The sequence below is a fragment of the Lycium ferocissimum genome, chromosome 12 (genome assembly GCF_029784015.1).
Source record: "Lycium ferocissimum isolate CSIRO_LF1 chromosome 12, AGI_CSIRO_Lferr_CH_V1, whole genome shotgun sequence".
Classification (NCBI taxonomy): Eukaryota; Viridiplantae; Streptophyta; class Magnoliopsida; order Solanales; family Solanaceae; genus Lycium; species Lycium ferocissimum.
Genome location: NC_081353.1, coordinates 50,304,499 through 50,327,805, shown reverse-complemented (window position 1 = coordinate 50,327,805; position 23,307 = coordinate 50,304,499). Strand labels below are relative to the sequence as shown.

The window sequence follows — 23,307 nt, the reverse complement described above, 5'->3', positions numbered from 1 at the left end:
AGTGAACATTGAAGCACATGGGGTTGATGTACTTTCTGATTGGGGAATTTGGAATTTAAGTTGCCAATCCTTTTACTATAATTTTCCTTTCAATCATTTTGAAAAGGACATGTTTCTTTTGGAGTTTTGGCAATGAAAGTTACTTACTCCCTCCATCCAAAACCTTGATGACAATACAAGGTTTAGGATGGGTTCGGTACAATGGAAAATATTCTTTTAGAGAATAAGTGATTTTGTTTTTAGGCACTTGGACATGAATTGAGTGATATTTGAAAAGAGTAGTATTCGTAGGCATTTGGCCATGCGATATGAAATCATGATTTCATATTTAATTTCAAATCAATGTTTGTTTATGCAACAGACAAAATTTCAACTTTAACTTCATATCATGATTTTATATTTAGTTTCGAATAGTGTTTGTTTATGCAATTTGCACAAAATTTCAACTTTAATCTCAAATTCTCTAGAAAGGTATGATTTGAGATTCCAAATCATGATTTCAAAGTTTTTTAATGTAAAATTTGACTCATAAGTTTATATTTTGTAAAAAAAATTATTAGTTGGTAGATACATTTACCAACCATTTACATCAAATATTAAAATATCAGTAAGTTGGTAGCATATTTATAACAAATTTACTTTTGTCCATACAATGTGAGGGGATTATACTAAAGAATAATTATACTGTAATTCCTGTTCAATTTTTCTTTTTATTGAACTACAATTCGATCAATTGATGTTGTATTTTTTAGAAAGACCTTTTAGTAGCGTATTAATTTTGTTATGAACTATTATTTGCTCAGTTGGAAAGATTGTGTAAGAATTGAGAAAATTTTGATAGTTTTCACAATTTGTGGGGTTTTTATGTCTATAAAAAAAATACAAACTTAAATAATCCAAATCGCATGTCTAAATAAAACCTAAACTTCAAATCATCATTGATTTCATATCATGATTTCAAATGATGTCCAAACGGCTCCTTAGAAGTTGAAGTTAAAAAATGATACTTGAAGTAGAAGTTGAAGTTGTGTTTGGACATGTTATTTCACTTATAAAAAGTTGAAGCTTTGTGAACGGGAAAAAATTTACTTGAAAAACTCATCTTCAAATAACCAAAAAATCATTGTAATGTGTAATTAAACATAATTTTAAAAATACTTTTTGAATAAAAGGAGAAAAGGATTATGTCCAAACGGGTCCTTACTTATTTTCTTATTTTTGTTAAGTAAGCAAAAAATATTATTTAAAAGTTATTTATATATTATCAGGCAAACACTAAGGGTGAGGGTGGAATGTTTGGAGGGTGGAAGGATACAATACACATGGAATGCCAGCTAGTTTTCTTACCTCTATCGAAAAAGTCATTTTTATGATTTTTAAATTACTTATTTTGCGAAATATTCGACCAATCTAACGTGAGAAAATTTAAATTCATACCACCCACTCCTTAATCTATCTAACTTTTTTATTTTACTTTATATAAATGAATAATATAACTGTAAACATGTTTTTGGAAAGCATATTCCTATTGAAATGAGTACTCTTTCAATCAAACTAAAGGTCATTTGGTTTTCATTGAAAAGTTACATGTATTTTATAAAGCATAAATAGATCATCTGATTAACATGTCAGCTTCATGTTCTTCGATAATAGAATAGGTAAGGAAAACAGAATTCAAAAGAGTATCTTTTGATTTTAATGCATTAAATGGGGTTTTCTTGTTTAAAAATGTTTACCCCAAATTTAGGTAATCAATTGAATTTGTAAGTGAGTTATAGGATATGTGGATGAACTTTAATCTATTTTGGGTTTATAGGAAATAATTATAGATTTGCGTGTTATAGCATGTGTATGTGAACACATATGCGTTAGTAATTCGAATCAGGATACAAATGTTTATAATTAAGCCAACTATATTAGAAGAATAAGCATAAAATGGCACTGATTCGGACCAAAGGAGAGAGAGCTTCAATATATAATTTCTATTACAATATTCTTGATCTTGAAAAAGCTAACCCTTAAAAGTAGGGAAATGCCTCCTATTTATAGTTTTGCCTTATGAGCCTTGCATACAACATAAAGCCTTTTTTCAGAATAAAGTAAACCCTAAAGGATAAGGTTGGGCGTACGGTCGACACCCGTACGGTCGTCGGTACAACGTGTGAGAACGATGTTGACGCGTGGCGATTTTATAACTGATTAACCGGACTAACGGCCACGATCAACTCGGTCATGCTGAAACCGGACCAACGGCCACGATCAACTCGGTCATGCTGAAACTGGACTGGCTGTGATGCGGAGTTTGGTCCGGTGATACCCGACCAAACAAATTCGATTCACTTTTCTCAGGTCAACCGCAGCCGGTACAATATCACTAGTTCTAAGGGAAGACTCGGTGATCATACCTGTCTCTTCTTATCTTCGGTCCCCCGTCTCACCGGTCTTGCTTATATCCGATTTTTACCATATACAAAAAGTTGACATGATCTTTTGCCTAAATAAAAAGATTTGGGCATTCAATTTAAAATGAATTAAGATACCACTATGATAAATAATCATTACTCCACCAAAAAGTAACTAATCCAACCGAGACTATGCACATTTTGGAATTGATTACAACAAGGTAAAAATCTTGATGAACTTATTAAAGTGCTGCTTAAAGATTTTGTTCAAGTGAAAATAATGGTATTTAAAAATATAATAGTGTTTACAAACCCGCGAATTTTAAAAATTAATCTTATCCCTAACCATGGCCCACAGTTTGTTTTTCTTAGGAAAAAAAAATTGTTTTGACGTTGAAGGCTATCTATTACATACTAATATTTTTGTTCAATTTATGTTTTTATATTATCGAAACGAACCTACCTCCCAAAGCGGGGTAAGGTGCGTGCGGCGTAAATCGTACTTCCTTCCTGCATCTCTATCCATGGTGAGATTATATTGAGTATGTTATTGTTGTATGTTTTTATTTTACTTCTTTTTGTTATGTCTGGTTCTTTTTGAGATTCATGGTCTCTGTGTTATATTCTACAAAACATGAAATATTAGTCATCTTTTGTTTTTACTTTCTACGGTATACTGCATTAGTAGTCTAATACATGTCATTAGTTAGTCTTTTACATGTTGCTTCAATAATGTATTTCAATTATTTCATTCATTTGACTGATGGTTTTGCAAAATCATAACTGTAATTCTATATATTTTTCATAATTCTAGATGTGGCTAATTTTTGAGATGTTTTTTTATTAAACAATTCTTATCTGGACTAAACCTAACTCCATATTCGCCGTTGAGTTAATCCTCCTTGGCAAAAAAGTGACATAATTTCAGGTCAAAATAATGCGGTCTGATTTGGAGTAATTAAAGAAGTAGAAATAAGAGAAGAATAATTGGATGATGACAGTCGGATTTTAAACAACTTCTAGGGGCCTAATGGATCCCCCTTTAGTGTAATTATTTTAATCAATGTTTTTTCTTATGCCACATGTTGAAGTCAGGTTTGGATTTGTCCGTAGAATAAATTATGTAGGTAAAGGTCCTTTTTCATGCATATGTACAAAAATAATAACTTCAATTATGACTACAAATATATCCATGTTGTCTCCTTGTGCCAATTAGGGATAAGTTCAATCATCTTTTGGTTTACCAAATTGCTCTGTCTAATCGAAGCCACCTAACAATAACAATATATATTTTTATAACTAGTGAAGGTTAGCAAGGGGCCCAAGCACTATAATTTTTATTAATGTCAAATTATTTTGTAAAATAATTATATGGAGCAATTTTTCTTGGGAAACGGGTCAAAACTGCCCCTCTACTTTGAGAAAAGAGCTAAAAATATCCTTCATTATAAATTTGGATCAAAAGTACCTCTCCCGTCATTAAAGTTTTCAAATATACCCTTATTTTAACGAAAATCTCAATATTACCCGATTTCATTTTTAAACCCGACCCAACTACATAAAAAATCCATATGCGATTAATCTGTTCTCGAATCCTACATCTGGAGCCACTAGGCACAGGAGCGGGTAACCCACATGAGGTTTTTATTTAGTTGGATCGGGTTTAAATGGAGCGGGATTAAAAATGAAATCGGGTTATGCTGGAAATTTTCGTTAAGAGGGGTATATTTGAAAACTTTGATGAAGGAAGGGGTATTTTTTAACCAAATTTATAATGGAAGATATTTTTAGCTTTTTTTCAAAGTAGAGGATATTTTTTATCCTTTTCCCATTTTTCTTTTTCTAATAGCATCAATGTTAAAAGAATCTTTTGGACTTTGATCTTTTGTGTGGACCACTTTCTTAAGACCAAGTACTTTATACCAATCGGTTTTCCAAAAAAAATTAGATTATATAAAGTTGGTAACATATTTGAGGTTCGATTTTTAGTGCTATTCATGTCTTGATATGAATTAACTCCATATTTTCCACAAAGTGAATTTACATTAGGCATGGACTTGTTTGATTTAGGTGCCGTTTGGCCATAAATACCAAAAACTTTTTCACTTTTTTTGGAATTTTTGAAGTTGGAGTTGTGTTTGGCCATAGTTTTTGAAATTGTAGTTTTTGGTGAAATATAGTGTAAAAAAGTGAAAAAATTTTGAAAAACAAGTTTTTCTTGTTTTTGGTATTCCGGAATACAACTCCGGAAAAAAGTGAATAATTTTTATGGCCAAACGCTAAAAGTAAAAAAAGTGAAAAAAAAAATTTCGGAAAAAAGTGAATAATTTTTATGGCCAAACGCTCACTTAAAGTAAACAAAAAGGTGATGTCTACTTAAACAAAAAGGTGATGTCTACTTGTTTAAAATTGGGCAATTGGCACGCATGTACAACACCCAACAATTACGATTAAAATTCAGATCTACAAAATAATTAGACTTATTGGTTAACATTTGAATGATTAAGATTAATATTCCCATTAAATAAAAACAAATGAGGCCTTAATGCACATCGTAACATTTAGATGTGTATTCAAATTCAAACGCCTTAATATTAGTAATAACAAATGAGGCCTAAGTCTTTTTCATTAAATTTAACGTATATGTGTAACTGTCTATATGAAATTAAAAAATGTATGCTAACTTTATATTACTGCATTTCACTTAAACTGATGTAAATTGACTAGATACAAAATTTTAAATATTAATACGACATAGTTTGATTTATTTATCAGAAGATATAAGTGGTAGAGAAAGAAAATATTAAAGGGATTATTATTCTTAAAGAACAAGATACATCGAGATTAAATATAATTAGTTGCATAAATCTGATAGTACAAACCTTTGAAGGCTGTATAAAGGGAGATTTGCACAAATTGCAGGAGTCCAGCACAAAAATGACCCAGAATAAGAAGAAATCAACCAAAATACCCTAAGAAAAATGGCTAGTACCAAAGTACCCTTAACGAAGTAAATTATTGCGTTAAAGGACTTAACTGTAACGACTCGGTTAGGTCCTTTAGCGTAGTAAATTATTGCGTTATACAAGTTACTTGTACAATGCAAGAATTTCCTACGTTATACAAGTAAAAAAAAAAAACTAGGGCAGAACCTTCATCTTCCATCACTTCTCCGTTCTCCTCCATTTTTCACTCTTTTGCCATACTTTACCCCCCATAAATCATGTCTCAAAATTCCGAATCATCATTTCATGCTGTAGAACCCCACATATGTTATTGACGGCTCAAAATATCAAGGACCCAAGAAAATTCGGGCCGTTGTTTTTGGAGTTGTAAAGTGCCCAAAGTAAGTTTATTTTGCAACTTTTTATAGAATTTTTGTCACTGTCTACATTTTCTACTTTACAAAACTTATTTTTTATTTGTTATTTTATTAGGAAAATGGTGGGTGCTCATATTTTTGGTGGGAAGATCGAGTTCCCATGGATAAAACGGTGGCGCCGAAGTTTAAAAAGGCACCGATTGCTGGAGATATCGCGACTTCACAAAGCAATGTAGATACCGTAAAGTTTGATTTGCAGTGTCAATTTAGGAAAGCTCTAGAAAAAATTGAACTTCTGGAGATGTTGCTAAAAGAATGGGAAGAAAATAAGAGTTTTTTCAAGGATAATATTAGAGACTCTCAACTCGAGACAAATGCTTTGAAAGAGAAAGTGAAATTTTGGAGGATGATTTGTGGTCTCTTGTTGTTGTTTGTAATTTTGAAATGTTGCATTATCGGCTAGGTTTATTATTTCCTATGTAGTTTGTTTTTATTTTTAGTAGTTTAACTTTTTATGTATTATGCATTTGCTGTGGTTTTTCTAATGTATTATGTCATCGTCACGTTTTATGTAGTAGCTTATTTGTGTTTTCTATAAAAATTTAAATCGTTGCACTTTGTATTTATGTATATAATGTTTGCCAATTCCAACACAATACTAAACATACTAATATTCTTCTAATTATTGACATCATCATAAATTTAAAATATAATTAAAATCACAATATTCTTAATCTTCAGATTTGAAGTTGTCGATATCGTCCTCAAATAAATATCTGGGGTTTCTAAAGACAAATCTGCTTTCTGTAGATGTTATTCCCCTATCGGTTGATGATGCTTGTTCTTCAGCCAACTTGAGCATGTAAAATCTACAACGTTGTGCTAGCATTTGGTTGTTCTCTTTCCTAATCCTCTTTACTGCAAGCTCGCAAGATTAATCTTGATCAGTTCGAGGCATGCTCATTGAGAATCTTGTTGAGATTGGAGCGTTGAGATTTTTCAAGTCACGATCAAGACGTTGTGATTCGGCATACCTATATGCCCATTCGCGACATAAACCACAATAATATTCACGTGGATCCGAATGTTTTAGCTCGCGAAAATTGTCATTATACTCTATTAAAAGGTGGGAGCTTGAAATCGTCTAGCACGAATTCACTGTTATCGGTTGAGGAATCACCGGAATAGCTGCTATGATTTGAGCTGTCATCACCACTGTTATTCAGTTCCTTTGGAAAAAAATGCCAACCAATCTACATTTCTACTATTCGACATTGAATTTTTAGTAGTTTACTAAGAAGCAAAATACTACTTATATAGGTATCAAACTCAATAGGTTGTGGGATCATGACTATGACCCACCTACTTTATTTAAAATAATTATTAATAATATCATCTAAAATTACCATCATCGGCAATCTCACTGTCTGAGTCCAACTTGGATGTGACGTAACCATTTCGACTATATCCAACCCTAATGCAACGTACTTGCATTCGGTTGTTCTCTTCGCGAAAACTATTAAGAGAAAAATTCAACTCTTGTGGAGTGCTATGAGGCATTGATGTAGCACGACTTTTTGGGTGTTTAAGTCCAAATGTCCTCAAATTTTGTTCCAGTGCTGCAGCTTCTCTAACATGCCAATTCCACTCATCTGTCATTGTATTGTTGTAACGTTGATTGTATCTCTCGTTCGGGTTATTCGAGTATTCAAAATCGCCACCCCACTCCCATGTCATTGCTTCGAATATGTCTCCTGGATAGAACGATGTAATACGACTAATATTTTAAAATTGGTTAAACAATGACATAGTGACTCGATTTTGTGTGGTTGCTAGTTATTCGTCAATTACGTTATGTAACACTCGCTGATACTTTATTTCTATATAACGCTGATTTTACATGCGTTATGCATGGTGGATTTATGATGTTTCTGAATGACAGCTCTAATTAACAACATAATGCACGTGTTTGACAAATTTATATGACACACTTATATTACACTGATTTTACATGCGTTATGCATGGTGGATTTATGACAATTCTGAATGACAACACTGATTGACAACACAATGCAGGCGTTTGACCACTTTATATGACACACCTATATATCACCAATTTTAGATGCGTTATGCCTGGTGAATTTATGACGTTTATGAATGACAACACAATGCACACATTTGACCACTTTATATGAAACACCTATATAGCGCCAATTTTAGATGCGATATGAATAGTGGATTTATGACGTTTATAAATGACAACACTGATTAACAATGCACACATTTGACCACTTTATATGACACACCTATATAGCGCTAATTTTAGATGCGTTACACATGGTGGATTTATGACGTTATAAACACAACGATAATTGTATTCATTGAGGTAAAAAAAAACTCAAATTTTCAGAATGCCTAGAAATGTTACATTCAATAGTTGGTTTAGAAATAAACAAAAAGGAGAAGGTAGCTCAAGGAATCCCCATGGGCGGACAGAAACAAACACAATTGAATCTTATTTTGGAATAGATATATTAGGATATTACATAGATTTATCAGATGAAAAATGGTATGGTGTTGTTCGGCCCTTTGAAAATCAACCTCTCTGTATCCATGTTGATTTAAAAGTTGTTGGACACATCATTGAGGGCGATGCACACTCATCAAAACCTGATGGAGTTCGAATTTGGGGTGAAAAGCCCCAATGACTTATATTCGAAAAGGCGTGATTATGAGGTATTATGTCGTTGGCATAATTTGGTTGTGCCACAAGCATTGTCGGCTACATTTCAAACCTCCAATTTCAAGGATGAACCGCTAGTCATCCAACACTTGATGAAAGAAATTTTAGAAATGCAAAAAAACATTAGACATGTATCTTGCTTTGGACGATCTTAACTTTGGTTGAGCGGATGAATAAGAGCATTGGAAACTGTTAGAAAATAAAAATCTTCTTGGAGATTCTTGTTATCCAGTTTTTCCAGTCATTCAAGAATGAATAGGCCTTCCAAAATATTTAACACAAACATTAGATTGTGGAGTGTCATATTGTTGCGTAAACCAAGCAAGTGCTCCTAATGATGATAGTTGGGATCTAGACTACAATGTGTATGATGAAGATGAAGTAGGGGAAGTCAATGAAGAAGAGAAAGTAAGTAAAGACAGAAGATGAAAATGACGATGATGACGAGGTCGTCCCAGAAAGTGACGAAACTTAATCATTGTATTTTACGAGGCTTTATCATTGTTATGTCTTTATCCTTTTTTTAAGATAAGTTATTTGTGAATTGCATCATTCATAACAATCTTAAAATAATTAAATTGCATCATTCATAACGGTCTGAAAATACTAAAAGTACATCATTAACAGCCCTTTGCAATGACTTTTTCAAGGTGAATATCATGCCTTTTTCAATATGAATATCCTCTTTTACAAGATCGTTTGGCTCTTTCCACAATCTTTGACGAATATGATCCCCATCCCTAGTAAAGACAAAGGCATCAGGCGATCTTGAAAATGATCAAGATAAGGAATCTCCTTGGAATGCCACTGAATCGGGGTTCCTTTCGACATCGGTTCTTGCTGCTGAAATTGGCTTTGCGGCAATCGACTCTACTGGGTGCTGCGAATTCAGTTCATCCTGGTGTGACAGACTTTGCATCATCGATTCTAACAATGGTACTTGACTTTGAGGATTGATATCATCCTCACTTTCCCTCGCTGAAAAAGGGACTTCATCCTCTGATTCCTTCGCATTAGGTTTGTTGTCACTATCACTCGATGATGATTCTATATAATTCGGATAATCAACACCATCCAGTAAAAGTCTTTTCCTACAGAAAATAAGTAAAATATATTAACTACCAAACATCAAAATATATAGATTATTTAATGTAAAAATAATGGACCTACCGATAAACATTGCATGGGTTTGAGGAATGATCCACATTTGGCGCAACGAGCTCATTTTGTGTAAAATTTTCCCTACACAAGAAAGTAGAGTATTTTAACTACTAAACATCAAATATAATGATGTTCAAAAAGTAGACCCACCGATAGTAATCAACTGCACCGAAGCTTAAGGAAGAAGCATCGTTTTGAATAGTTGGATAGCTTGAGGATGTTCCATCCTGATTGAAAGGACTACCCGATATTATTCATATCAGGTGTATAACCCCTAAAAATTACGATCAACATAACTATTACCATACAAATAATAATAATAATAACAATAATAATAATAATAATAATAATAATAATAATAAATGAATATTTACCATTGTCCATCAAATTGTTGGCTTAAAGCTTCTAGAGACATTTGACTCCTCAAAATGTCTTCATAAATACTCATATCAGGATAAGTGTTAACATGAGTAGGCTCCGCATCAGCGACTTCAGGCTGAACTTCCCGACGAATTCTAGACGGGGCTTCTCAACGAGTTCTATTTGGGGCTTCCAAGAGGAGCTCTAGCTGGGACTTCAAGACGATTTATGGGGACTTCTCGACATACATCTCAAGGACGTTCATAGTGATACATTTCCTATAATCATACGGCACCTTCAAATAATCAGTCAAGGAAATCGTCTACGATATTCCCCACGCCATAACTAACTAATCCTTGCGGTGAAAAAGATATTGGATATCTCCCTATAACAGTTAAATCAAATTCTCGCCCACTAACTTTAAGTCTACTATACAAGGCTTGGAGTAATCTTGAATATTTTAGGTTGAGTGGAAACCTAACATTGTATTTTGGGGGAATATCATAACGAAAACTATTAGACTCGTAAATAATTTCTCCGTCCAAAACAAAGAAACCCTAATAGTTAGAACATCCTCCATTTTTTACTAATTTAGAAGTTGAATGAATTTTTGTGTTTTCCTTTCGTCCAAAATTCGCTTTATATAAGGTTTGAATGAGTTTAAAGGTACCATATAACACAACAAATTATTGCACCATGCAACTTTATGTCAAATCAAGTACGAATGGGCAGTAGAATCTACTGAAATATCAGTGGAATTATTGACTTGTATAACGCAGGAAATTCTTGCGTTATACAAGTCAGTATATCACAGTAATTTACTGTGCTAAAGGACTTAACTGAGTATTACAATTAAGTCCTTTAACACAGTAATTTACTGCGTTAAGAGTACTTTGATACCAATTTTTTTTCTTGGGGTATTTTGGTTCATTTCTTCTTTTTTGGGTCATTTAGGTTCCGAACTGCAAATTACAATCCAACACGCTGTATTGCACTTACGTAATCACGGTTTTAGTTTCATCGGCTAGCGAATATAAAATTTACAACAACGTACATACATCTTTATACATTATTATATAAATACCACGAAAAAACACCAAATTAGTTTAATAGCTGATTACCGAATTGAAATGATCAAGATAATTAGGAAATGATCGAACAAACTAGAGATTGACAGCTAAAGACAAATAGATATTTTGTCACTGAAACAGACCAATTTTACTTTCTAGGTCGTTTGGTTTCTAGGATAAGGTGGGATATCCCAAAATTAAGTTTGGTATTAAATTTATACTACTTTATTTGATTGAACGTATAAATTTATTTTATCCAACCCTCCAAGTGGGATGAATTAGTCCAAGGATTATGATCCTAAAACTATAATCCCAGGATAATTTCGCCCGCAACCAAAGGACAAAGGATTCTAGTCCATTAAAAAGAGGAATTAGAAGGGCTAGGGCCTCCTACAAATAAATAGACAAGTTCATTTCTTGTCAAGTAAGCATCATTCTTGCAATTATATTCTTGGAGAGAAGATAAAGTGATTGAAATGCATAAAACCAGCAACTACAAACATGCCGTTGGATGGAAGTTAATAATTGTATGAAATATTGTAATATCTGAAGAGACAAAGAAAATGATAAGCACAACTCAAGTAACAAAAAATGAGCATGAACATGCTCTCTAGTTTAGCTGCATAATACCATTCCCTTATACCTTGGACCTTCAAAAAGACTTCAAGATATCTAATTGCAAAAACTTACACTATGCTGATGCGCCAACGGGAATAGGTTTCTTTTTATTTCCAGCTGTGTATCAGCAACATGAATGCTCATATGAGATTTGTGACACTTAATTTAGTGCAAGAGAACATGCTCTTCCTCCGTCTTACTTGAGGCTGTTCCCTACATCAATTACAAAACGATATTTGACATCCTTCTTTATCAACCTTTCGAGTGCTTCATTAGCATACTGAATTGGGACTATCTCAATCTCTGGATAAATTTTGTGGGAAGCACAGAAATCCAGCATTTCTTGTGTCTGCTTTGTTCCACCAGTTACACTCCCAACGATGCTCTTCATACCTGCCAGAAGCGAGTCATTTTAGCTGAGTACACCATATAGACCACAAACTTGCTTCAAATTGTGAGCAGATATAGAAAATAATACCGAGGATTAAGTTTCCTGGAATAAATTTCACTTCACTTGGGAAGCCAACCAGAACAAGAGTGCCCGCAGTCTTTAACAACGATAAGTATGGATCGAAAGGAATATCTCCAGAAGCAGTGTTAATAATGAAGTCAAACGACTTACTCAGCGCCTGCAACAATGTAAAAAGATCAATCACAGCAACATCAGCTTATAGCATTTTCTGATATCTTTATCCATAGAGAAGTAGACCACAAGCTTATGGCTGACATCATACCGTCATCTGCTGTTCGTCCGATGAAATTACAAAATTGTCTGCTCCAAGAAGCTTCAACGCCTCTTCTCTTTTAGATATACTTGTACTGAATACTGTTACATTCAATCCAAAAGCCTTTCCAAACTTCACTGCTAAGTGACCTAGACCACCTAATCCAACCACACCTAGAGATTTTCCAGGTTGGTTCATGTTATGTCTTATCATCGGAGTATAAACAGTAATTCCAGCACATAGTAAAGGTGCTGCAGATGCAAGTGGGTAATTTTCAGGTATTCTAAAGCAGTACCTGTACATATAAGCAACATATATCAGTATACTATATACTGTATTTTTAAGACCATTGGTCCACTTAGAGAATAGATCAGGAGTGAGTGACTTAATTTGTCAGAGAGTTGGACAAATTAACCTTTCATTAACAACAATGTAACTGGAGTATCCCCCTTTAGTAACTGTACCATCCACATCTATACCATCGAAAGTGTATATTGCTCCTTTTTCACAATGAACTTCTAATCCATCACTACAATATTCACATTCCCTGCATGAATTAACATATGTTCCAACTCCAACATGGTCGCCAACTTTAAAGTGCTTAACATTTGTACCAAGCTCTCTCACAGTTCCCGTAATTTCATGTCTGACGATCATGAAAAAAATCAAATAAGGCAATATAGAAATATAAAGACAATAACTACTCAGTGCCAATCTATGTAGAAATTTCACAATATAAGTAAATGAAAGAAAATGTATCCTGGCACCAAATAATTTCTGAAATCAAGCTTCGCACCCTGGCACTAGAGGATATTTTGAATGTCCAAGTTTATTCCTGCTCCAGACAACATCAGCGAAACATATTCCACAAAATGCAATGTCTAGCAGAACATCATCACTGCCAACTGCCCTGTGGTAATGAGCAGAAAATTTAGCAGAACATAACACAGCGACTTAAAATAATTCAAAAGTTTAAAAAAAAAAAAAAAAAAAAAAAAAAGTTCAACCATTTAAAGTTAGTCAATGATCATGTAATCCAAAGTGGAGACTAAGAACAGCCCTCGTCAGATGATGAAAACACAAGCAGAAGAAAAGAAAATGAAACGTTACAAAAGGCCATTCAATCCTTGCACGCTGTAAATGTACCTCCGGTTGAATTCATAAGGTGAAAGAACTCCAGATGGATCTCTCGCAGCCCAACCAAGGCAATTCTCGTTTGCACTTCCAGAAGTCATTTCAACTATGCTGCATTAAGAATGCAATGCAGAAGTAAGAATAATCTTAATAGCAGAGAAGCCTAGCATTGTATATTTGCAAAGTTTGCTATTCCTTTACCACAAGTTGTATGACATTGTAGCTTTGTTAATCTCAAATCATAGATTTGCGCGAAATCCATGTTATTTTCATTCAACTGGCTACAAGATTAATAAAGTCGAATGTCATTATAGCTTTTCTAGGACCAATCTAAATTTATTTGGAAGAAACGGAATCACATACTCCCCCGTCCCAAATCTATTCTTTTTCTTTTTTGGTTTTCCACACGGCGTGTGGCTATGTTGTTCGGACTCTCTAAAAAGGTTGCCAGGAGCATGTCGGATCCTCTAAAACAAGTGCATTTTTGGAGGATTCGACACGGGTGCAACAATTTTTTTGGCGAGCAACATAGGTGTGTGGTACCTGCTTCCCACTAATCTGGATTTGCATCGGGAAGTCCCACTTTGGGAGTAAGCGCTCACTAACTAAGGCGCCAAATCATTCTTTAGTATAGCAAATTTGACCAACTTTCAGAGCTGAAACACAAATTTAGTTTAATTTATTTTTCCGAAAAATATACAATACACAAATTTTAGAAAAAATTGAAAAGAAAAAAAACATGAGTTAAACTTTTTTCCATTTCAATAACATTTATTGCAATCAAGTTAGAGTTTTATTCATAAACATGGCCAAACTAGCCGTATACAAGGGATATACCAAAAGGTAAAACATCTACACAATATGATTCTTTACAAACTCCGCCCATTCATCTACACTACAAGGAACTTTCCGTTTACACCAAATGAGAATACGGGAGCGGAAACTACTCCTTGGCTAAGAGAGACTCGACTCTACTCCTTCAAAAGCTCTGCTATTTCTCTCTCCAAACCACCCACATTAATGCAAGTTGAACCACGTTCCAAGCCCCGTCTTCTCCTTCTTCTCCCGCTCTTCCAACTGAACAACTCCACTTTCACACTTCTAGGCATTGCCAAGGAGTTCGAAACCACTTAAACATATCCCACCATAATCTCATGGTAAACCCGCAATGTAGAAGAAAATGGTCCACATTCTCGCTCGCCTCCTTGCACATGTAACACCAACATCAGACAACCTTCCGCTTTCTAAGATTTTCCGCTATCAAAACCACCCTCTAGTGGCTAGCCAGGTGAAGAAACACATCTTCTTCGTCACACTTGGAACCTATATTGCATTACATGGAAAATCAACCTCCTCCCTAACCAAAAGTTTCTCATAAAAAGAATCCAGATGGTACACTCCATTATTTTCCGGGCCCCACCACCGCACATTGGGATTATCCACCAGATTGACTTGCTTATAAATAATTCTATCAAACTTTGAAACTCACTCACTTCCCAATCTTGAAACCCCTTCTAAATCTCAAATCCCAAAATGTTTCTACATTTTGTGTCACCCTAATTTGTTGATGAAAGTCTCTCTGGCAAGAAATTCTATACAAACTTTGAAAATCATCTTTCGATAAAATGTTCCCACACCAGTCATAAATGGATATATTTGCAAAATCTTGGCCAAAATTACTCCCTCCGTCCCATAATAAATGTCACCTTAGCCAAAAACACGCATATTAAGAAATCAATGATGAAGTATGAAGTTTACCAATTTACCCTTATGTAAAAAAAAAATTATTTTTTCCTCTTGATAATTAGAGCATGCACAAGTAGTCCCTCTTTTGACATTGGAAATCCAACCACCATCATTTAGAGTACTACTACTTCTTTGTCCAAGGGCAAAGTTGGAAAAAACTAATCAATATATGCATTGGTTTCCTAAGGTGATACTTATTATAGGACAAAAAAATTTGGCTAAGATGACATTTATTATGGGAGGGAAGGAGTAGTTTATTTGACTCTCCACCAGCAATATGAAATCATTTTGGTACATAAATCAAATATGATATTACTTTGGAAATGAGTTCAGTTATGAGTCGCCCTCTCAGGTCTTTCACGGAACTAAAAATAGTTGTTTGCATTCTAAATGCAAAACCTTATAAAAATTGTTCTGATTGACTATCAAACTAAAAAAAAATACAAACACAAATACAACAATAGCATCAATACGGATAATTTGAGACATAAAACAGATCCTTAACTTATTCTTCAAGGCGCGAATACAATAGAAAGATAAAATACAGACTATGATAAATTGGGGGGCGCAGATTGACACACGTGGCATACACATTCATCATTTGTACATTAATCGAAAAATTCATAATGAAGAGAGAATAAACCTGGGAGGAGAGACGAATGGGTAGAGAATAGAGCTAACTAACAACCCCCAAATAAAAGTTAGTGCAAATGAAAAATGGAAAAGTTACTCATCACATAAGTCGGTCCGGATTTTATTGTATTGCGGGCCTCCTATTTACTTGGCACATCTCAGACCATATTCATAATGTTAGCTTGGAGCAGTAAAAAATAAAAATTGGATCTTATTATAATATGAAAAATAGAATTTATACTATTTATAATCTTATTCCACTTTCAAAATACAGCAACAAAACTTTTACCGCATAATCCTGCTTTTAGGTCCACTTTATTTGTAGTCCGTACTAAAAATAGATGATCAAGATAGTTGTCATTTTAGGAAATTAAGACATAATCAATCTTTAGTTTTCATATTTAGCCTTACTCAATAAATGTGGTGAGAGATTAATATTGTGAAAAAGATAGTAATAAAATTGAGATTTTTTTAAGGAATAAATAAGGATAATTTAGTCAAATTACCCTTTCAGTCAATGTATTCTTAAGTGGCGTGTAAAAAAAAATATGACAAGTAAAATGGACCGGAGTGAGTATATAACCTCCAATAAAACTCTCAAAATTAAGAATTTTAAAAATTTGAGATTTTAAATTGTGCGGACTATTTTTCACTTGCACAAGAACATCTTGACGAGCTTATATCTCGAGTTTGGAATGATTTAATGAGGTTTTGGATCGAACATCAAATTAAACATTCGGTTGAAGAAGAACAGTCTCATATATGTCACTTGTATATCATATGTATATCACGAATATATTGTGTATATAATACTGATGCGTATGACATACATATGATACATACAAGATATACTCATCACATATCGTTATAAAATACATGTGACACACGCAATCCCCGTCTCCACAAAATTCAACTTTGAATTTTTTTTTTTTTTTTAATATCAAAATTAACATGGATAAGTTCTATATGAAACCAAACTTTCAGAATCGACTCCTCTGAGCTATTCCCAATAAAATCGAGCAACACCCAATTGCCATAGCATTATGTTTTGACTGCATCAAGTGCGTTCAAAACCTTTAAGTCCTTTGCCATTTATGTAATGTTTCCCACAAAGTTTAGTCTTTTTTTTTTTTTGGCATAATACATAAATAGGCCCTTAAACTTAGCTTCAATTGGCATATATGTCTTTCAATTTTGGGTGTGCACAAGTAGGCATCTCAACTTATATAACGTTGAACAAGTGAATACAAATGCTGACGTAGCATTGATGTGGCACTGACGTGGCCCTCCAATATTTATGTGTCATGTCATCATTTGTGTTTACTTGTTCAACTTCATCTGTTGAGATGCTTATTTGTTTATCTTGTGACCAAAGTTGAGGATATTGTATTGAAGTCAAGTTTAAGGGCTTATTTATGTATTATGCCTTTTTATTTTGTTCTTCTCTTCTCCCTTGATCTAATTATATTTCACGTCAAGAACAACCAGCAACCAAAACAACTGAAAATTGAGAACATCGGGGATTAGCTTTATCAATAAATTGAAACCTAAAGTCAAGAATAGTTAGCTTAAATTACTACCAAATGAAAAATATTAATAAATTGAATGATTGTTTGAAAGTGTCTAAAAAATGTCCTAAGTGTTCCTAAAATCGTCATGTGGTGTAAAATTCCCAGTTAAAATTAGGCGGACTAGTCATTTTTTGGATCGCTTTCTAATGTTCCGTCATTAGTTAAAATATCATTAGAAAATAATCAGTTTTTCAGTTATGATAATTTTTAGCCATTATCTTCTTCGCTTCTTCATCTATCTTATTTCCTGGAGCTTGAACTGCATCAGTTTTCATGGAGTTTTCAGGAGATAATAGTCAAAATACCCCCCAACGTTTGACCAAAATGCCAACTACACACCGAACCTTTGCGGGGGTCCTATTACCCCCCTGGACAAATTTTTTCAGTAGCAAAATGGCCCTTTTTTGTGATAATGGCGATCAATCTGCCAACCCCCAAATATTAAATGGCGGTTGTCCACACGCGCGGCGCCCACGTGCCACGTGTTTAATTTTGCCCCATTTTTTTATTAATTTCCCCCTTCCTCCATCCATCTACTCTTCTTCAAAAAAAAAAAAAAAAATCTCACAATTTTCCATACTCCATTTTTATTAAGGATCTGAAAACCCATACCCAATTCTCCTTCATCTTCATCAACATTATCATCATCATCATCTTCACTAGGAGTTGAAAAAAAAAAATCACACCAACTTGCTCAAATCTAATCCAAACAAACCCAAATGTGAAAGGAAGCTTCCTAACACCAAATAGAACAAAGTTCATCCATTAATTTGATTAAACAATGGGCATTCGCAGAAATGCCCTTCTTTTGGGGTGGTCTTTAAATTTTGCCCTCATATTTGCGGTCTTTAAATTTTGCCCTTCATATTTGTGGTCTTTAAGTTTTGCCCTTAGCTTGGATACCGAGGTTTTGGGTTCGAACCCCCGCTCAAGCATAAAATAAAGAAATAATTTCGCAAGCGAGGTACGAGGGAGGAGTGTCTACCCCCCAAGATAACTTCCTTAAGGAAAAACTAAAGTTATGCGGAGGGGGGGCATAACTTTTCCTCAAGACATAGTTTAGTTATGCCTTATGGAGCAAAACTTTTCCTTAATGAACTATGCCTTATGTGTGCAGATTTTAATTAAGGCATAACCAAAAGTATGCCTTAACTAAAAGTGTGACTTGAAAAGTTTAAAAAAAAAAAAAAAAAAAAAGTCTCAAGGCAAAGTCGCCTCCTCCCAAGATAACTTCCTTAAGGAAAAACTAAAGTTATGCCTGGAGGGGGCATAATTTAGTTTTGCCTTATGGGGCAAAACTTTTCCTTAAGGAATTATGCCTTATAAGACTTTTAATTAAGGCATAACCAAAAGTATGCCTTAACTAAAAGTTAAAAAAAAAAAAAAATGTCTCAAGGCAAAGTCTGCCCCCTCCGGCATAACTTCCTTAAGGAAAAACTAAAGTTATGCCGGAGGGGGCATAACTTTTCCTCAAGGTATAATTTAGTTTTGCCTTATGGGGTAAAATTTTTTTCTTAAGGAACTATGCCTTATGGGGCATACTTTTAATTAAGGCATAACCAAAAGTATGCCTTAACTAAAAGTGTGCCTTTAAAAGTTAAAAAAAAAAAAAAAAAAAAAAAAAAAAAAGTCTCAAGGCAAAGTCGCCCTCCGCATAACTTCCTTAAGGAAAACTAAAGTTATGCGGAGGGGCATAACTTTTCCTCAAGGCATAATTTAGTTTTGCCTTATGGGGCAAAATTTTTCCTTAAGGAACTATGCCTTAGGGGTATACTTTTAATTAAGGCATAACCAAAAGTATGCCTTAACTAAAAGTGTGCCTTGAAAAGTTAAAAAAAAAAAAAAATGTCTCAAGGCAAAGTCCGCCCCTCCCAAGCATAACTTTGGTTTTTCCTTAAGGATTGTATCTTGGATCCCAGATACACTCTCCCCAGCCCTATCTTGCGAAATTATTTTTTTATTTTATGCCTGAACGGGGGTTCGAACCTAGAACCTCAGGTATCCAAGCGAAGGGCAAAACTTAAAGAATACAAATATGAGGGGCAAAATTTAAAGACCACCCCAAAAGAAGGGCAATCCGTGCAAAAAAATTGTTAAACAATCAAGAATTTAGAGAAACCCATTTAGTGTTCTTCATAGCTTTCTCCAAATTCTTAGCAATGGAGTTTAATTTTCTCCCCAAATCAACTCAAAGAATTAGTGCTTAAATAAGTCCAACCAAGCAACAAGTAGCAACTCCAAACAAGCAACTTCCAATCGATTTTCTTTAACAAGATTAGATTTTTCATCCTTATTTTTTTTCCGATTTTTCCTTTTTCTTTCTTGATTTTTCATTTTTTTCTTCGATTTTCGTTTATGGTGGAAAGTTGTTCTTTAACAAGTTGTTCGGAATCATATGTGGATTTTCTTCGAGTTGAGATTTTCGTTTATAATGGATATTATTTTGACAACAAAAAATGGGGATGGATATTAAATAGGGTGAAGATGAAGATGAAGTAGCCTAAAAATGGAGGAGTTCAAATTTTATCTACTTGGCATCATATGTGGCGACTTAGTTGGCGTCCAAAACAGGTCGATGCGCATTTTTAAAGGCCGTCACGCGCCACGGGCGGTGTATTCACGCTCTCTCGCCACATCGCAAAAAAGGGCCATTTTGCTACTGAAAAAATTTGTCCAGGGGGGTAATAGGACCCCCCGCAAAGGTTCGGTGTGTAGTTGGCATTTTGGTCAAACGTTGGGGGGTATTTTGACTATTATCTCGAGTTTTCAGACTCCAAAAATTTTAATTTCATGGAGCTTTGAGCTTCCATATAGTTAAAAGTTTAGCATAAAGTGGTAGTTCAAACTTCAGAAATTTTCATAGAGGTTTGATCTGTCAATTACGGTCCAAATTGCATTTCAATGATCCATCAAACTCTAGAAAAAATTGGTGGAATTTTATGAACCTCGCGGCTAGTATTTTAGTTTCTCTTACTTGACCAAACAATTACTCCCAATTGGATCCATCATCCCTTTTTATTCCTTTTAATCTTCTGGGGTTTAAGTTTTTATCATCTTTAGAGTTATATCCTGTCTCAGGTTCATAAATGTAGAAACCCTTTTGGTTATTCAGTTAAATATCTTCCATTTCAAGTTCATAAACATCGATCTTATATATGGAGTGTGATATTTCGACAAAGGAATCTGAATGAACCCCTTCCGTCCCCTCTAGCTGCCTGTGATGAAATAGCACTAGTCTATGGAAGTCTATTTTTATTTTAGTACATGCCCGCGCTTCGCGCGGTCATTAAAAAATAATAATCAAAATATGATTGAATACGAAGACCATAGGGATGCTTTTTTCCTCCATAAATATGGAACTTGAAAAGTTGCAACGGTCTATAATTAATGGAATATGAAACGTTATAAGACAACAACCATCCTTGAGACTGCTTCTTTTATTAAAGTGTGAATATTACCTAGTGTCAAAATTAACAGCTCAAGAGAACGGGAAAACCCGTCAAAACCTTTTGGTCAACATGGCCTAATTGCTACACTACTCAAGGTAGAAGCTCATATCTTGTAATGTCATTCCTAACTTTGTCTTCATATTTGCTCAGAAAAATATCTCCTATATTACCAACCTTGTGATCATGGCTGGCGTTCTCTGCTTGTCCTGAAAGATTCAATAATTCCTTCCTTGTCCTATGTTTTAAACAGTCCATGCACTGTTACCGTAGATTTCAGCATTTGCAGACTTCCCATTGCAGTTAGCGACAGCCCATACCAGTTCTGAGGAAATTCAGGGAAAAAATCTCCGAAAAAATAAACAATCAAGAAGAGGAAAAGTGCAGCGAGAGGCATCGTTGATTTTCACTACGTACATGCATATAAATCATCAATAGAAGGTTTAAAAGTATCAGCTCAATTCAAACACAAAATAACATAGTGAAAGGACGAACAGGAAGTCATTCATGTGTTATTGAAAAGCACCGATTAGGAGTCTGGATAAAGTTTTAACTTCTAATTTAAGCAGATTTAATCCTAGTAAAATCCAGCTCTTTCCTTTCCCAAAACATGATGCAGCCTCAAGAAAAGTAAAGATAGAACTTGCACTTGGCTATATTGGGTAGACTTTGTAAGTAGGCGAAACCACCATCAATAAAAAACTAAAATAATGACCAAGCAGCAAAATATTCATTTATTCAACGCCTCCTTCACATTCATTTTCAAAATATTGGCACAATGGCAGAATGCAAACTGATACTACTTAAAGGAAAATTATGAAACTTTCCCACAGTAAAGTTCATAGCACATCCTATAATGCAGCAGTAAAAGAGGTGGAAACACGGGCAGATTCAAAAAGATGGGATACGAAGAGAGAAGGAAAGCAGCAAGGTGCATCATTGGTTATATAATTTCCTTGAGGAAAACTAAAAATACAGAAAAGAGAGTATCGCGAGGGAGAGTGCTTAAGCACCCATGGACCTAGAGAGTTCAAGAAATCCATAGGCCTCACCTTTTTAGTTGATGCAGGTCTTACTGTTAATAGAGACGCATTCAAAAAATATCCTAATCATGAATAATACAACGACGACGACAAACTTAAATTAGAAGGCGACAAAGCATTTTATCAAATAAAATAGTAGTTCAATATCTTACAGGGCAATAAAAAATCATGAACAACGACAAATCGTCTTGCTTTAGAAGAAATGCCTCGAAAGAAGGAAACAATGGGCTCGCGTAGAAGTATGCAAGCATTCCTGTTCGTCGGGATTTTGCCCGAGGCAAAATCAGGACTACTTGGGAGGTCATGAAAGTGGATACTGGCTATGTCGAAGGATTTAAGGCGTTAGCTCGAACCCTGGCCCGTCGTAGTTTGCTAAGCCAACATCGTAAACAGAGAGACCATATGAGGAAATTAGACAGACAAATTGGAGAAGCCTACTGAAATGACCTTGAGCTTGAAGTGGGACAATCATTATAACTACTTCATGATCGTGTTTCAAACTCCTACAGATTAGTCCATTGTTTGCAAGATTTTCACTGTTAATATCCATCGACCGAAAGGGGTTTGAGGATTTAATCTTTTTAAGGTAATGAAGTGAAGTCTATGAGATTTGATGAACTAAACATATGATTCTGGGAAAGAAGAGCTCATTAAACATAAGCATATGGTCACATGTTCCAAGTCTAATAGACTAACATAGTATTTTTATCCTATTAATGAAGTTTAACATGTTTGACATAATCAATCATTAAACAAATTTAAGATGTCTAGAGACAGAACGAAAATGGTAACGTATTAAACGTGTAAAACAAAAATTTCAGAGGAAGAAAATGAGAAATTGGGTCCTAAGAGTTGTAATTCTTCGAAGCGTACCTAAAGTTCACTACGTATATATATTTGAATCATAGATGTAGTTACAAAAGAGTGAAGCAAATATTAAGAGGAAGAAAATGAGAAATCCTGCCCAAATAAGATTTTACCAAAAACTGTTTGAAGGAGAGCATGGTTCACCATCTCCTATTACTGGTCGGAAAAAGATAGTATATGAATATATTCATGGAAACAGGGGGAGGGATAAATGTATATCCTTGCAAGCCGAAAACTTTAATTAGAAGATGACGAGGCATTTTATCAAATAAAATAGTAGTTGTAATTCTTCAAAGCATACCTAAAGCCGTAATACACTCTAAAGTCTAAATGTATCATAATGCAGATTACAAATATAAATACAATCATAGTTTTACACCACCAGAAAAGGAACCTCTTTTCTACACTCACTCCTACATGCTCTAAATTCACTAATTTTTTAGAAGTTAAGAGCTGACAGAACTAT

General features: G+C 34.3%; 1 protein-coding gene across 4 annotated transcripts; it reads right to left on the bottom strand.

Annotated features, from left to right (window-relative positions):
- Nucleotides 1-11,565: 11,565 nt before the first annotated feature.
- Nucleotides 11,566-16,061, bottom strand: LOC132040009 (probable cinnamyl alcohol dehydrogenase 1). Of its 4 annotated transcripts, none has more exons than XM_059430600.1 (7): nucleotides 15,925-16,061; nucleotides 13,548-13,646; nucleotides 13,198-13,311; nucleotides 12,817-13,047; nucleotides 12,411-12,696; nucleotides 12,155-12,305; nucleotides 11,566-12,069 (listed from the first exon to the last, which is right to left on the bottom strand). In XM_059430600.1, the coding sequence occupies exons 2-7, from the start codon at nucleotides 13,634-13,636 to the stop codon at nucleotides 11,873-11,875; spliced, it is 1,068 nt and encodes a 355-aa protein (XP_059286583.1). In that variant the 5' UTR covers nucleotides 13,637-13,646; nucleotides 15,925-16,061; the 3' UTR covers nucleotides 11,566-11,872. The 4 variants fall into 4 exon arrangements, with proteins under 4 accessions (XP_059286583.1, XP_059286584.1, XP_059286582.1 ...); XM_059430601.1 differs by having other exon boundaries at nucleotides 13,198-13,306; XM_059430599.1 differs by lacking the exon at nucleotides 15,925-16,061 and adding an exon at nucleotides 13,737-13,759.
- Between the last annotated feature and the right edge of the window lie 7,246 nt (nucleotides 16,062-23,307).

What these genes read in the sequence shown, in the direction of transcription:
- LOC132040009 (XM_059430599.1), bottom strand. An exon ending in CGGACGAACAGCAGATGACG is followed by an intron (nt 12,306 to 12,410) that starts GTATGATGTCAG and finishes ACATTGTTGCAG; the next exon opens with GCGCTGAGTAAGTCGTTTGA. An exon ending in TCCAGGAAACTTAATCCTCG is followed by an intron (nt 12,070 to 12,154) that starts GTATTATTTTCT and finishes CGCTTCTGGCAG; the next exon opens with GTATGAAGAGCATCGTTGGG.